Source organism: Protomyctophum bolini (genome assembly GCF_963924005.1).
Source record: "Protomyctophum bolini genome assembly, chromosome: 7".
In the NCBI taxonomy this organism is placed as follows: Eukaryota; Metazoa; Chordata; class Actinopteri; order Myctophiformes; family Myctophidae; genus Protomyctophum; species Protomyctophum bolini.
Genome location: NC_137868.1, coordinates 35598417 through 35615962, shown reverse-complemented (window position 1 = coordinate 35615962; position 17546 = coordinate 35598417). Strand labels below are relative to the sequence as shown.

General features: G+C 42.7%; 1 protein-coding gene across 2 annotated transcripts in view; it reads left to right on the top strand.

The window, feature by feature from the left end:
* LOC308318860 (receptor-type tyrosine-protein phosphatase U) overlaps positions 1-16302 on the top strand; it is a 169348-nt gene extending 153046 nt beyond the window's left edge. For both annotated transcript variants that reach the window (XM_080768546.1, XM_080768545.1), the window contains 4 exons: positions 669-794; positions 3996-4153; positions 10086-10221; positions 10712-16302. In XM_080768546.1, coding sequence (XP_080624672.1) covers positions 669-794; positions 3996-4153; positions 10086-10221; positions 10712-10774 — 483 coding nt within the window. In that variant the 3' untranslated portion in view covers positions 10775-16302. The remainder of the gene's footprint in view (positions 1-668; positions 795-3995; positions 4154-10085; positions 10222-10711) is intronic.
* The last annotated feature ends 1244 nt before the right edge of the window (positions 16303-17546 follow it).

Genomic DNA, 17546 nt, shown 5'->3' with positions numbered 1-17546 from the left:
ATGTTTTGATTATTTATTAATTGCCTCCTTTAACACCCATCGGTTTCAGTAATTTGCACCAGATTTTAAAGATGGGGAATTCCATGCAAAAGCAAACCTTGCATTGCATGATTATTAAAACTAATCCTTCAAGTCCGTTGCTCTCCCCTTGTCCCCCATATATGGGGACTAGGTTGGTGGAGGGTGTGTAGAGCCCAGGATCACATTAGATGATTGACACAGGGGTGAAAAATGGGTTACAAAATCGTGGGATAAAAAAACAAAAAAGAACTAATCCAGCAGAATGTATAATCAACCACGTATCACATCTCCCCTCCCTCTTAAAGGAACATGTGCGCCTGGTGATGTCACACAGGGTGTGCTTAGCTTTTACCCCATTTCTCACACAGTCAGTCGTTATGCCAATTAATTCCTCCCAACACATATTCCTTTGTGTTGTCACTGCTGTGGTATCCTACTGGCTCACCTGCCAGTGAGGAGCCCCCACCGGTAAGACTTGTAAGAAACTGTTCGACAATGAACATTTTCTTTTTCCTACTTGTCTATTGCAATTCCTGGCAATACATTAGTACAGTATGTGTTATCTTCTGGTATGATTCAAATCATATTTCTCTCTCTCTCTCTCTCTCTCTCTCTCTCTCTCTCTCTCGCTCTCTCTCTCTCTCTAGCCGTGTGTCCAGTACTGGCCGGAGCCTGGCTTACAGCAGTATGGACCCATGGAAGTGGAGTTTCTGTCCATGTCAGCGGACGAGGATGTCATCACTCGTCTGTTTCGGGTCAAGAATGTCACGAGGGTGAGTTGTTCAAAATGTTTCTGCTTCTTTTTCTTTAGTGTAACGTCAGAGGCCCAACTCGGTGTCGTGGAGCCACGCCCGCATCTCTGGTCCCAGGTCGAAGAGGCTGGCTTCCGAGGGTGGTCTGTATAAGGGGCAGGTGTTAATGATAATATCGTTATCAATAATCATTAATAATATCATTAACACCTGCCCCTTATACAGACTTTATACCATATTATGTTCTGCGGTCTGCTCAGGGTCACCGCACTCGCATTCCGCACTGTCAGCCAATCCCCACTTCTGCATTGGAGCGCCCAACCCCAAATGTTTCAGCTCAGGGTCTTTCCATTACATTCGGTGGCACTTCATACCTCCGAGATTCAATATTCAAGAATTGAGCTGATACAGAGAAAGTTCTGCCATTCATATGGCATAATCAGCGGTATCAAATGCAGTAGAGACAGCTAGCAACAGCCCACATCTGAATTCATCCTAATGTAATTTAAAACTTCTCAAAGTGCAGTCTCTGAACCGTTATGAGTTTAGAACTTTTTGAACTTTTCAAAGAATGAGGCGACATTCATAAAAGAAAATACCATTTTCTCTGGTACTTTGGCAAGAAAGGGTAATTTCAATATGGGTCTAAACATATTAGGATTGTTGGTGTCAAGGATAGATTTCTTCAGTAGTTGTTTGAACTGGAGGAAAAACTCCTGAAAATAAAGATGTAAATATTGCTAAATTATCTGAAGATTAAAATGCAGAAAGCTCTTGTGTGTAAAACACAACTTTACTTCTCAGAGTCAAACTGACATTCAGGATGTTGCTGTGCAATCATGACTGCCTGTAGCGAAGTACTTGAACCCTTCAGATGACTAACACTAAAAGTAAATTAATGATGTTGACAAATGTACTGTGTACCATTTTCATGTGAGAGCTGCAAGTCGCTGCAAATGAAAAATGCAAAGAATTAATGTTTATCATAGTATAGTAATAGTATAGGTACTTTCATACATACATTCATTTAGGCTTCTTGCGTCTATATCGTATAAGTATCAATCAAATCAATTGCGCTCTGCTATGCGTAACAAGAACACTCAACCACCGACATTCCCCACTGCTCACAGTCACCACAGCCAGTTTCAGGAGGAAAGGCACAATGTTCTCACGTTGGATGTTAAAGTTCCAACCTTCTCACGGTTCCATTTCCAGGACAGAGTGAATAGCCTAAACGTCTCTGAAGTAGTTAGATCTCCATTTAGTTTCCACTGAAGCAACAGAGTTATGTCCTAGTAGTGTCTCCGTTCGAAAAGTGAACCTTTTTCATTATCCATCTTATTCGTGCAATCAGAGCTACAGCTATCTTGTCGTGAGAAGTTAGACTATTAAATATCTAATACTGTTTACAGTTTGCGGTTTACATTAATCAGCCTCTCAAACGTAACATACGCATTGGAACAAGCCATGGGTTGGGCGGCTAGAGTCCCATTTGTGGCGACTCGAGTAGAAGTCTTTAACTCGAGTCTCCATCTCTGGTTGGAGGCACCTCTGGGTTGTGTGCTCTCAGATGATGAGTAACAAATGCGCACTTCAAGAGCTTCTGACTTTACACAGCAGCCAGCATTTATTGTATGTCGCTCCAGCAAGTTCCAAAACGAAGAGCCTTCTTTGTCTGTAGGCTTCACTTGCTATCATGCTACAACACACAGCGTGCCTCAGTGCCCCCATACTCTGTCTCTGTCCTTCTGTAGATACTTTCTTATGCACACGGCACTACTCACTCCGGTGTTGCGTCCCGCCAGTGGCAGTGTCAGGGAAGTTGTCAAATAAATATACTGCAAAACTGTAGCCTGAAGACTTGCGCAGAGCAGGTCGGCAGAACATTAAACAATTTATTCATAGCTCCCTATTATACATGCTGCAAAGGACATATTTGAATTCACCAGGCCAGGAAATTGAACCAGCGCTGCTAAGATTTCCATAAATCCACCTATAAGGGTGAAGATGTACACCATAGCCACTCCCCGTACTGTGGGAAAACACAGTAGAGAAGCACATTGACATGCATGCAGTAAAGGTCAGTCTCACCCCCTTTTTTCAATTTCCTCCCGTCATTACCTTCGGTGGGCGTCTTCCCTGCCTTTCATGCGTCCATTGGCATACTAAAGAGGGGCTCTGATTGGAATGCAGGCCATATTTCTCAGCAGAGGAGTTATTCCCCAGAGGCTCTGCTGTTTTTGTTCATAAAACCATAACGGACATTTAAATAAAGTATCTGGTGCCAGGAGAATTAGGGAGCAGAGGTGTCATCTGGTGGGCAGACTATGTGCTGTAAAATGCACACATGGACCACACATTCGTGTCAGCAGGTGTCTTTACAGCACAATTTGATGAACGACTAGGGCTGCATGATATTAGAAAAACATGAGATGATAACATTGTTGAATATTCGAAATAAATGGATTATATTTCCATTCCAATAACATGGTTTTACTGAAAACATTGCACCTGGCTACAGCTGCTATTGACAATGAATATACCACCAACTGAGCAATACAGTTTCTCACTGCTCCGCTAAATACGTTTTCTTTTAATCTAAACAAAAACATCCTTTATACCTGGATTGTTGACATACACAAAATACCTGAAAGCAAGTTAAATAACCTCTTGCGATATGTATTTTGTGATCGCTATATTGCTCATGTTGTCGATACTGTACATGTTGGATATATTGGGCAGCCTCCACTGTTCTGTGCCACGCCTAGAAACACACACACACACACACACACACACACACACACACACACACACACACACACACACACACACACACACACACACACTGTCAAGTGGCACACAAATAGCAAAATGTGTTCACTTGGAGTGTGTTTTTGTGCGTGCGTGTGTATGAACCTAGCCCAGACTCCCAGACCAGTTTTATCCTAAAGCTAGGGTTGATCCGATCACGTGATCGGAAATCGTTGCCGATCACACCATTTTCAAATGATCAGAATCTGATCAGGAGCAAAACAATAAACGTGATCGGGACCCTAGTAATAATATTATATCCATATCACAATATTTGACTGGATATTGTCTGTGGTCAATCTAATCAGAATTGGATCAGGAGCTAAAAACGTGACCGGGACATCCCTACCTAAAGCCATAATAGGTTGTACACACACAGCTATTGTTTATGAGCTGTGTTGTCTTCCTCAGCTCCAGGAGGGCCAGCTGGTCGTGTGCCAGTTCCAGTTCCAGCGCTGGTCAGCGTACCGTGACGTGCCCGACTCCAAGAAGGCCTTCCTCAACCTGCTGGCTCAAGTGCACAAGTGGCAGAGGGAGTGTGGAGAGGGACGCACCGTTGTCCACTGCCTGTGAGTCACCTGGTGTCTGTGATGCATTACAAACATGCTTACAATGCATTAGAAACATTCTTACAATGCATTATAACATTCTTATAATGTATTCCAAAACATTCTTACTGTATAAAACTGCTTAATCGTATCTGTTGTATCTACTAGTCCTTACCCGTTCTGAATATATGAACAGCAAATCATGTTCAGTGTGCGATGTAATAGATCACATTACTGTTTACAGATGGTCTTGGGGAATTGGGTTGGGCACAAAAGTATAGGCTAATTAAATGCTGTAGTACAATCATAAGTACACCATTGATGTGTGATGTAAATATGGTGGTGATATTCTGCCTATAAATGGAAGTTATTGAATATTTTCAAGTTCGGTGTTGCACTTTGTAGACGGTCCCTAACCGCTCACCGTTGGCTTTTTGGGCTTCAAAGCAAGTTGTAGTTTGTTCTTTATATAATCAGGATAAGAATTTGATGTTTTGTGTGATTTAGTGTCGTTGTCATTGCATCTGTCTGTATGTATTTTGTCATTGTGTTGTTCCAACGGCACGGGATCTGTCTTCCCCAAACGTCTCCATTTGGCCACCCCGAGACCCCGACAGATAAGCATTCCGTTCTCTGTTCAGTGTGTCACGCAGCCACGCTGGGTGCGCGCTGGGCTGTAACCTGTCGTTGTCGTGCCACGCAACCCGGCCGCGATGCTTCCCCAAAGAAGAAGTTATGTCGACTGACGCAAGAGTAGCTGTACTATGGGTCCGAGTTGTTTTCCTCGTGTGGGTCTGATGCATAGGTCTGGTGCCTGCCTGGGGGCGGTGTGAAAAAAGGGAAGTGCATTGGAGAATGCAAGGAGAATGTTGCGCCGGAAACTGTGTCCCAGTATTAATCTGCGTCCGTTCCAACATGCATTTCACTGGTGACACTGGTGACACGTGATTTGCGGGGAGATGAGTTGTTCAGAGATAACGCGGTGTTTCTGACAGACAGACAGACATACAGTACAGACAGACAGACATTGTTAGAATTATAGTGATGATAGTATGATGATTTGGATTTTGATATTAACTCATAGAATGCTGAAAGCGTTTTTAAACGTTTTATTATAGCCACCCCTAAGAAGCGCATAACGTTTTTATACGTTTTATGGTCCAAAAAACGTTTTTTTATTGATTACTATAGTTCAACTATATTTGCGCCCGGACAACTCATAATGTAACACCGATCGGCTCTAAAAAGAGTTAAAACCCCCCCCTGCTGAAAAGAGGTGTTGGTCTGAGAAGCGTCTGGCACCGCCTATTGGTTGGTCTATGCGAGGACGTACGACGTAATGGATACGGCCGTCCGGCATAGACCAACGCAGATGTCAGGGGATCTAAAATGGATGGGACAATGCTCTTGTTTGTGTGAATACACTCGATTCCCCCTCCCCTCCTGTTTCTACATGGTTTCTCCCGAGGGAGAATGGTGGGGGGGGGGTCTCTTCCTCTTGGATCGCATTGGCAGTTCCCCCCCCACTCCCGAGTCCCCACTGCTTTCAACTGCAAGGCTTGCACTCTCATTCTCGGAACAAGATACAACGCGATTTGCTCTCTGCCCGTATATAAACCTGCAACGATCGGCATTTGATTTCATAACGTAACGTTTGCCAGACACATGTGGAGTTAGTCATGGACAGATTGCACATCATTATCGAGGGCCCGCCATGATACGTTGGTCGCTGATCGCAAGCCGTACTGCTGCTGCGCTGCTCGCATCCAACCATCCAATCCATCCCCCTTTCTCGTTACAACAGGCTATTATAAACTCACCGTCGAGCAGCCTGCCCTGCACCTAATGTGATAAAATGAACGGCAGGACAAAATCGGATCGATTATTATCTGTCTATCAGCAACATACGGGTGTTTGTCTTGCAACGACAGGTGGTGCTTTCTCGTTTTTTTTCTTCCAAATACGTTGACGTGCTGCTTCTGCTGCTGCCGCATCCATCTCGTTGTTTTTCTTGTTGTTTTTTTTCCCAAACATGTCCAGACACAATCCGATCCAGTCTCGCGTCTCACCTTATAGATACGCGAGACTGGATCGATGAGGTTAGTGGTATGTCTGGACATGTTTGGAGCGGCACACGACAATCGACAATAATGTTGATTATGCAAGATCATTTCCTCAAAGCCTAGTTGCCCCCCCCCCCCCCCGTTACTGCGATTGTTTGTAGCTCGAATCACAGAATGAGTTCAATGAGCGTAGGGAGAGGGCACATATGGGGCTACGATTGAAGAAAGTTTCCAAGTCCGTTTTATGATCAGATAATGTGCATCAAGACTCTCTGCTTTCATAAGAAAAAAACTAATACTGTAATTGCGAATGCAATGAGCACTTACTATGAGACCTAGCAGATCACGTCTGTCTGTCTGTCTGTCTGTCTGTCTGTCTGTGTGTGTGTGTGTGTGTGTGTGTGTGTCTGTCTGTCCCGCTTACTGTATATGTGGACCTGGCCCTTTTGTGCCCATATATGGAGCTGAGTGATTTGTGAGTCATGGTGACATGAGTGTGATGGCGTGGTCCTGCTTTGGGGACTCCTTATATGGTTATGGCTGAGTCATGGTGACATGAGTGTGATGGCGTCTTTTGTGACCATATATGGAGCTGGCGTGGTCCAAGCACTAACTATGACACCCTGCAGATCATGTCTGTAATTTATTCTAATTGTTATTGCAATTTACGATCTGCGTTCGCCTTCCGCGTTCGCGCGTCTTACTCGTAATAATAAAAATCACACCCCTGTGAAGTGAGCAGTGCAATGTTGTGAAGTGAGCAGTGCAACATTGCACTGCTCACTTCACTGGGGTGTGATTTCTATTATTATTACAGTATTAGTATTTTTCTTATGAAAGCAGAGAGTATTCTGTTTCATACGGTATATAGTATGTACATGTCGCTATAGGCCTTATTTTGTGAATATTTAGTTGTTAGGTCCATGCTCTCTAAAATTATCTTTTTCAGAGAACTTTAGAGATGGCATGGGCCTGAATAACTATTATTCACAAAATAAGGCCTATAGCGACATGTACATACTATATACCGTATGAAACAGTCGACTCTCTGCTTTCATAAGAAAAATACTAATACTGTAATAATAATAAAAATCACACCCCTGTGAAGTGAGCAGTGCAATTGCACTGCTCACTTCACAGGGGTGTGATTTTTCTGGGTGGTATTTTTCTTATGAAAGCAGAGAGTCTACTGTTTCATACGGTATATAGTATGTACATGTCGCTATAGGCCTTATTTTGTGAATAATAGTTCTTCGGGTCCATGCCTTCTCTAAAGTTCTCTGGTGGGCGCAAGCTGCATTCAATAGCCAATTAGTGACAAACTGTATATGTGTACAATGTGTACTGTTTTCCTCCTAAAAGTAGACATTCAGGGCTTTCATTCGGTATATGGTTTGTATAGGATATTATTTGTGCTCAATTTTATATCGGTCTTTTGAACTAAAAAAACTGAACTGAAATGTCTGTCAACTTCAGGCCTCCATATCTCTGTTGTTTTTTTTCACAAGCAGCGTGCAGGCAAAAGCAGGTGTTAGAAAAAGGTCAATATCTCCAGAATGGAAGATGGTAGAATCATAATTTTGTTTTTTAAATTGAAGTGGACAAGTTGGGCTTTCTTTTTATTTATGCGATTGTGATTCTCGCTATAAGAGGCCCCTCGCTGTGGGCCCCCCAAAAAGTTCAAAAAGCCCATGTTAAGCCTTCAGCACCAGTAAGCCATGGTCCGCTAGAACCTGTAGCAGTTAAAGTGTTAAAGACGAGAAGCTCGACCGGCCTTCGTGTCTAACGCCACGAAAAAAGGAAGAAAGAAAAGCAAAAGAATGTCTTTGCGGGGAAATAAAGTTTTGGGGAAATAAGGCGGGGGGCCCTAAAGTGATGATGAAAATGACGTTGCACTCCAGCGGGGGTATTGCATAATAACTCAGTGTTAGGCTTACTGTACAATAAGTGAAGACATTGAGGGCCTGATAATAAGCCTAGAACCATGGCAGAGTACTTAGCAATTGTTGTGTGAAATGTCAAGTCATTTGGAGCTTGCTTGTGCTGCGACTGCGAGACCCTGGGCAAAGCTGTCTCAAACTCCATGGACATCATCTCCAAAACTGATCTGTTGTTTGAATAGAGGATCCGTTATGAAAATGATCATTTTAATAATTCGCCTTTGGCATCTGGGTAAAACCCATAATATTCCATAAGACATTTTAAGATCATCCATTGATTACCGAGCTGACATTAACTGACCATCCAATAATGCTCTTCATTAAATTCTTTCAATAACTGGTCAACTTGTCTCAGATGAATCTCTGTCTTTACAGGTCCAAACTCCGTCTGAAGCCGTGTGCGATCCCTTCCACACTAGCTATTAGCTTAATTGTTTTGCTGTAACTCTTGTGTTGTCATAAGCCCCCCGGTCGGAGCAGAGCCCCCCTGATGAATATGAATGGATGCTGCTGCTCATTGGTCAGCCAGCACATGCTCCCCCCTATCATCCAAACAGTCATCACTCAGCACTGTCACACAGCATTACCCGCGACAACCGGGACAGAGATTATGGAGATGAAATCAATGATGTCTTCATACAGAAAGCCTTGGTTCTGGACACAGTGAATCCTACACTGCCAAAGCACTGAGGACGATTGATGCTCTTAATATTGCTGCTATTGGCTGCTGGGTCTAACATGCCCTTCTGTGACTTCACCTCTGGAGAGAGGAAGTGTGGCAGTAGTTTATTGATTAACCTGGACAATACCTCTGGCAGAATGTCGCATAATGTGGCCGTTTCTCACTTTTCACTTGCTTGTAGTGTTTCCAGTTTGACCATTTCTCTATGAAGACATATAACAGTGGCCCTCATTTATCAAGCTTGTACAGATAAAAAATGGGCGGAGATCATCGTCACTTTCAGGACTTATCAATCGATCGAGACTTTGACTTGAGCTTACGGCCCAGTGCCCACTCATATCTCATGTCTGGTCTCAGGTCGTGTGTGTTTAGGCTACACCAGTTTGGTGTACACCAGTTTGGTGTAGCCAAAATGGACATAACTTATTAATCGGTACTATGAGAAACTAAAATTAAATGCAAACATCGTTTTTTGCTACAGTAGGCTGCTTTTCTGAATGCAACTCTGTGTAAATGGAAACCACATTGACCCTGCTCTTCCAGTCCACTTGCGAACGCAGTGAGTGGACACACAACACACACCTGGCAAACAAAATACAATCTCACAGGAACAAATTATGTTTGTTTCTTGTGCTTGGTTGGGGATGAAAGAGGACATGGTGAATATACAGCCACGACCTGTAAGTAGTCTATTTATTTTGCAATCGTAACGTTCTGGTGACTGGGCTAGGACTGCTTCCTACTCCAAACTGTTACACTGTATGAAGCTGCATATACAGCGGAACCTTTGGACGAACACAGAACATGAATTAACTTATTAGTCTGTCAGGAGGGAGGCTTAAATAATGTTGTGTATTTCATCATGCCGTATGTGGCTCTAATGAGCCTCTCCTGTTGAAGACACATGGTGTTCATGAGATAGCGGACGCGCAGTAAAAAATACATACTGGAGGACATGAAATTCACAGAATGGCAAAAAGAGGCAGAAATCTCATGATGTATTATTTCACAAGCTTGCGACCGATCCACTATTAATTAATATGTTATTATTTGTGACCCAAATCCACCCACCCCGCGGATAACCCACGGCTCTAACCGCAATCCGCGTTATTGCATAACAGAAGGGGAATGCGTTCCGATGAGCAATGTGGTAATACTAATTGCAACGAGAATATCACCATTAATAGCAGAATGTGTCCGTTTTAGGTCCATAAAGTAAATTAGACATTTGTATCACTGACACTGTATGACATTGTGCTTTTTGACAGGAATGGTGGTGGCCGCAGTGGGACCTTCTGTGCCTGCACCATTCTGCTGGAGATGATCCAGTACCAGAACATGGTGGACATCTTCTATGCTGTCAAGACGCTGCGCAACTCCAAACCCAACATGGTGGAGTCTCTGGTAAGAGGTGGCTTTCATTCAAATACACCACTAGGAGATGTTAAGGATGCAAAGAAAATGTCAGTGGCATAACACAAATGTAAGACAAAGAATTGAATACATTTTGATGTATGGGACATTCAATAAAACAATGGGGTGGTTGGATTTTGTCTCCCTGCTCTTCTAAAGAGACATTTAGATCGTGTCAAATGTCATGTCTCACCTAGACACATAATCTGACACAAAGTTTGACCTGATGGTCAAGATTCAATTTATCCTCTGAGTAAGCAGGCAGGCTCTATTAGCTCAACCTCAACCGTAAAAAAAAATTCAGCACTTCCGCAATCCGGGGTAGAAGAGCAAAGTTATATAGTGCAGCTTCAACACCATACTTGATAATATTAATACTACAGCATCACACAAACGCTTCAAAAGTATCAGATCTACAAGCTTGTTGATCTACTTTTTTTGCATTTATTTAACAGACAATCTTATTGCTTTTTTTCAACAGGACCAGTACCGATTTTGCTACGACCTCATCCTGGAGTACCTGGACTGCTTTGAAGGGAGATAGCAACATGTTTACATCGTGCAGGGGCTCCCGGTGACCACCTACATCTCTGCACTGGGTTTGGATAAAAAAGAAGCCTGAGTTGTCAAGATTCAGACTTTTAACCTTTAATGTACAGCTGTGATTTTTCTCCTTCTTGTCGGTGATGTTTGATTCTTCTGCCTTTTTTCTGGACAAATCTGTCACGCCAAGTGTTTCCATGAGGACAGCGGAGCATCGCGGTGGGCCATGGTGGGATCTGTTCAGTGTTCCGTGTTTTTGGGGCTGCCGTTTCATTTCAAACGGCTGGTTGTATTTCCGGAGGCTGTGCCGGCATTTCGACTACAAAAAAACAAAACTAAAAAAACATTTTAAACAATATTGATTCAAAAACCCATTCATAATTAAATAGAAAAACTAAGGAAAGATTCTCTGCTGGAACTGTTACCTCTGTGACCCGATTCAAGAGAAGCATAGAAGATGGATGGATAACTCTAAAACATACAGACACACCCGAGAGCATCTCCACCATAAACTGCCTTATTCTGCTCTGCCTCTGACTCTAGGGATTGATTCAAAGTGATTCATTGAGTGACTCTGGAACTCTGTACAGAAACACGACAACACAGTTGCTTCACTAAGGCTTGATTCATGCATGGTTGTGCGTTGGTGTCTCACACCAACACTAATTGATCTACAACATCACAACACATTGCGGCGGGACGGGCAGCTTGCAGATTTTTTTATATTTTTGGTGCGCAACATTGGTGCACAACTGAGTATAAATAAGGCTTAACACACACCTAACACGTTGGGATAGACTTGCTCTTGTCATCTGCAGCATTGATGAAGAAACATGTACAGTAGTTCGATGTGATATGGTTTTATTTTAATATTTTTTTATTCAAGGGTAACCATGTGTTGCCGTGGACAGAGGTTTCCCAGGGGCCTCAGCGAAGACACACCTGTGTCGTTATCTGTTACGGTGCCAACTGTCTGACCGACTTGAAGTCCTTTTTGAAGCCCCTTCCTCACGTTGTTCTACTGCTTCACCCTGACACAGGAACGCAAGTAATAGCTGTCGATGTCGGTGGAAACCTTGCCCAAAAATGTCATTTTAAAAGGAAATGGGAGAAGAAAAGAAACATGTGTTCCAATTGAATGTAGAACATATTTAGTCACAATCTCTTAATAATACTTTTCATTGGTTCAATATTTATTAAACACATAACAACTTTGAACCTGTCGTACTGACACGTTGTGAGCATGTACATTGGGAATTCAATGCTACTTTTGCGCGACACTGTCATAAAAAAACATCTAAAATAGGGTATTCATTTATGAAAAAATAAACTACATGAAATAATTGAAATATACGAGATGCAAGGTTTCTGCCCGACAGCAACAATCTGTTCTGTTCCTCATCCCACAGTGAGTGTTTCATTTTCCGCAAAGCAGCCGGTTGAAGTGTGTCAGAGGAAGCAGCAAGATGCCACAGTGGCCGTGTTCAAAGGGATGTTCTGAGCGTGCTGCTCTGCCGCATAAGGAGCCTCTAAAGGTGCTTTTCATCTCTTTCTCTCCTATCTCGTGCTGCTTCTCCTCCGTTTTGGTTGGGGGGGAGGGGGGGATTCATAATAAGCTTTTCAGTTTACCAACAAAAGCCTGGGGGTGACTCGTTTTGAATATTTTATGTTATAATTGAACTAGTGTAGGCCAGACAGAAAAGGCAGGCATGGAGTTAAACATGTTGAAGGGGGATGAAACAAGCCATAGGCTTATTTTCTAGCTTCACTCCAACGAGTGACTTTGTGTGTTCTGAAGACACGAATGTAACGCGCCCATTATCAATTTGATTAGCTGCAGCTGCGGCTTGCTAGGCTGCCATGTTTTTAATCTGAAACAAACTAGCCTACAGAATCAGTCTGGGAATTCGTGGGGTACGTGTTAGTCCGACATCCCGTTAGTCTGACTACGTGGCCGGTTAAGGCTCATCTGTGGCTTCTGTGTGCACTAAGGGTTAGGGTTTTGGGATAGGGATAGTATGGGTTTTAGTATTCCGACTATGGTCAGAATTTTGATAGTCGGATTTATGGGTGTCGGATTATTAGGACGTCTGTCTAATGCGACGCACCCTGGGATTTCAGTGTCCCTTCATCTAATTCCTGGGGACAGAAAAGGATCAGTAACATTGTGTAATACAAATTCAACTCATGTTGAACTGCATTCACTTTAGTTTTAAACATACAACTGGTAACTTTAAATAGTACACATTTTAAGGCCCCCTGAACAGTGCATTCCCCAGAAATATGATACAATGAAAAAAATAAGTTGTAATTACAACCCTGCTGTCCTGCTTGTTCTAAGAGTATTTTCCCACATTTGAGCCAAATGTCTGTAGAGCTACAGTAATAGGAGCCATAAAGCTATCAAGGGCTTAATGAATAGAAGTAAGTCATTATGCATGTCAGCATGTGTGGTACAATGTGATGCGCTGGAGCTGTAATGAGCTGTCAGGCTTTTAAGGGAACATAAAAGAAGGCCTTCAGCATACTGATGAGATGTGATTTGAAACACTAAAAAAATCACTGTCCAGTAATGGTCCTACCGCACAGTACCACAGTCCCTGTCACACCACAAACCAGTAATGGAACAAGTGCTGTACAGTACTCAGCAGTGGTGTAAAGTCAATAAGTGCATTTACCATTTACTCAAGTACTGTACTTTATTTGAAGTTTTATTTTATTTTCAATTTTCAAAACGTTTACTTTTACTCCACTGCATCTCAAAGGCAAATAGTTTCGTTTTTATTCTTTAAACCTTTAGTTACTAGTTACTTTGTAGATTTGTATTTTCAAAACCAAAGTTCAGGTCTATAACTTTAAATAGTTGATCTACAAGCTCACAACCCTTTGCTTAGCAATGCGTTGTATTTTTATACATTTTATAAGAACTTGTGAAATGGGACCCTGTTACAAGTAAACGTCCTATAGCCTATTCCAAATTTGACTTACAAAAGTACAAAAAACTAATTGGCGTCAATATACTAAATTCTTTCTCTAACAGGTACGTACTGTATATTTATACGTACCCCCCAGCTATGGGATGTCATTTGCTAGGCAGGCCCGGTTTGGCCGTCGGGAGGACCGGGACTATTCCCGGTGGCCTGCCTCCTAGTGGCCTGCCTGATTTGGAGTTCCACTCCGCGCCTGTTGCTAAGTATGTGTATATATATATATACCCCCTCATATACTCCACGTATATAGTACACGAGAGCCCCAGAGCTTATTTTAACATTGATCCGGTTGCTATGCAACACCTCCATCACCACCAGCTATGGGAGGTTACAACTCCTCTCCATTTACCTCAGTTCAAAGCAGGATTTTCAAACCTCCATAAGTTGGAATCTAGGAGCGCTGTCCTTGGTGATCTTCAGCCATACAAAGTTCAGATGTTATTTGTGACTTTGTCTCGCATCGCTCCCGACATGTAAACGTTTCTGGCGAGAGGTCAACAGCGTGCACTAATGCTAATGATAGCAAATGGTTGCAGTGAGTGTGTGCATGAGGGGATACAAATGATCCTCTTAAAGTGGCACACGTTAACTACATGTATGGTAACAGCTAGCAGCAAAGAAAGAGTTAACTACATTTATGCTAACCGCTAGCAGCAGAAAAAGAGTTAAGGTACCAAAAGTATGCATTATGCATAACCACTCGTTATATACAGAATATCCCATTTCACAAGCAGCAGATCTACAAGGTCACCACATCTTGTGAGCTTGCAGATATAACATAACATTTAATTGGTTAATGTTTGTAATGTTACAATGTTTGTAACTTGTCACAAAAGTTTAGAAAACCCTGGATAAATGTACTTAATTACCTTCAACCACTGCTAAAGAGAAGCCATCCTCTCTATTTGAAACAGTAAAAATGACAGCCAAGTAATGTCCCTTAACACAGTCCCAGCTGTTAGAGCCTCCCCGTCAAACCCATGGACATTTCTTTGGATCCAGATGTTCAGAGGCCTTTAAGGATGGTAAAAGTCTCAGACAGATGTTCAGTGCCAACTCCCCCGTCTCCTGACAACTAGGAGAGACACCTTGAAAACGCTGCCACAGTCATGGCTGCTACTGTAGATCAGCGGTTCTCAACCTTTTTTCTGGATCAACTTGAAAATCTCCGAAGAACGTTTGCGGCCTCCATCATGATCAGCCTTCAGCTGTGAACTAGGTTAACCTTTTTTTTTTTTATGAGTTTAGTTATTTTATTCTAGTGCCAGTACCGTGTGGCCAGTATTTTCTGTCGCAGCTAGGGAGCAGCGGTCTGCCGATTCGGTGGACGGCTACAAGGAAGTGAAGTGCCTGGACACTTGGAGGGAAAGTGTACATAAAATCTAGATGTATATTTCTGTTCTGTGAATACTGTGTGAATAATATATTATATGTTTGCCCAGAGTAAAGATGGACAGTAAGTAAACCACAGAGCTGAATGTGTGTTGTAAAAAAACAAAGAAAAAAAAAACATTTTGTGTGAGTTTACCAGAGCTGTGAATCCTGATCTGTACTCCTTGCGTGCCCGGTGAACCTCCACCCAAACTGGTCGATTTACAAGCTCACGGCGCAGCACGGCACGCCGTTGTGAGTTTGTAGGTCTGCTATTTTGGAAAAAAAGTTTTAACAAAATTCGGGATATAGTATTTTTCAAAAGAAATAGTATTACATATATTGTAACATCAAATATAAAAAAGAAATATACAAATATAATGAAGTACAATATTAAAATGTAAAAATGTTTTAGGATTTTGGAAATATTTCCGGCGCGGGACACAGAACGCGGACATCTACTCAATATGCCCCGCCCCCCCATCGGACGCATCGCGCAACGGGTTCCACTAACCATCAATGTGAGTTTATTGTCCCCTTCCTCCTCACCATTGCATTTCACCAAAGACATTTCACTTTTCTTTTTGTGTTTCTTTTTTTATATTGCTTTTATTACTCCGCTCAGCATTTGAGTCAATCCAAAATTGTGTGAGGAATGAACCATTCCAAAGCTTTGATCGCGAACGCCTTACGCTGAATTCGTGCTAGCCATGTCGTTGCGCTGCGTTCTGAGAACGAGACAAGGTTATCTATGGAGAGGAACGGCTGCAGCGTTCCCCACTGCGTTGGGGGCGTTGGGGGGGGAAAACTTGACTTTGATGTGCTGAGACGGAGTGAACCAATCAGAAGTGTGCTGTGCTCTGATGGTATATTCACTCAACGGCACAGATAAAAAATTACAAATCCTAAAATCTATAATTTAACAAACTGCCAGAAACAAGCATTGTGTGTCTTAGCTTATTTCTATTGGTTTTATATGGGTTTCTATGGCTCATAAACTTGGACATGCATTGCGGACGTTCGCTCGTCATTGTTGGTGTGAATTCAGCGTTACCGATGGTGGTAACATCCCCCTACTGCCACGAGAGTTCCACCGTCTTGTCTCGAGTGTTTCTGTAAGATAGGAGCCGCTCATGTTTTTGACCATTGTATTTGTGGGGTAAGGTGTATCAGCTTGGGAGGGAGGGGGGGTGTTTCAGGTGGGAGGGGTCTTTATTCTGAAGAATATCAACAATAAAAATGTCCTGTGGGAAAAAACCAAGATGGATTTGTTGTGTTTTTGATCAATAATTTTTCATATGCAGAGATAGTTTGTGGTGGATCAGTGAAACCACACAGTACTCCAATCCAACCATGCCAGAGGTACAGTACCTGTGCTGTGTCTGCTGTCTGTCTCTCAAATAACGAACCCTCGTTAAAAAATCATTCAAAAATGTTTCGCCTATCTTTATTATTAATCAAAGCTCCTCGCTGAGAGTGCTATGGATTATTTTCCAAGGCCTCTGTATGTTTGCAAGCAGCGCTCTCTGAAATGCGCACACTGCAAAGGAAGAAAAAAAATCTGTGGTTTTATGATTGGCTGGTCAGCATTTGCTATAGGAACTGACAGACTTCCAGTCTCCTGTCGGATGTTCACACACACACACACACACACACACACACACACACACACACACACACACACCCACCACACAGGTTTTAATTTCCTCACTTATTCCCTACTATTTCCTCTGCTCTGTCTCTCTCTCTCCCTATCTCTCACACTCACACACTATACAGTGATGTTTAAATCGATACAGTAATGTTTGGAACTATACAGTGTTTGGAACTATTGGCTTCCTGTGGCAAGTGTTACTTCCACATTTATCTTGTTCTTGTTGCATATACCTCTGAGCACAAAATCCAAATAAACAGTATATTGGTTTTGGTCTTAATCTTCGCCCCGTAACTAGGGCTGGTTATGGTCTGGGTGATGGTCGATTACCATTCTGCTCATCTATTATCTATTATCCTTTTCTGTCCTGAAAATACTTGTTATACCAAACACAATTGTATCATTTTCTTGGATAATCCACTATGGGCCATTTGGATTTGGGTCCTACCTTAGACATCACTCTCTTCTCTCACTAGCTCTGCCTCCTGTCCATTTCCCAGTCCCCTTCACCTAGAGAACCTCTGTTTCTCTATCCCCCCCACCCCCTCCATCATACCTCGCTGTCACTTTGCCCATAGACAGTAAGGTGACACTCCACTCCAGACCACAGAGTTCCTCATTCAGCCTGGACCATGTTGAATAATGCAGCATCTCTGCAAGGTGATCCAGTGTTTAAGTGAAGGGACAAGCTCACATTAATTGGAGGACAAGACCTCCCTCTGTCTGTTGGATGTGAGGACGGCCCGACCCCTTATGGA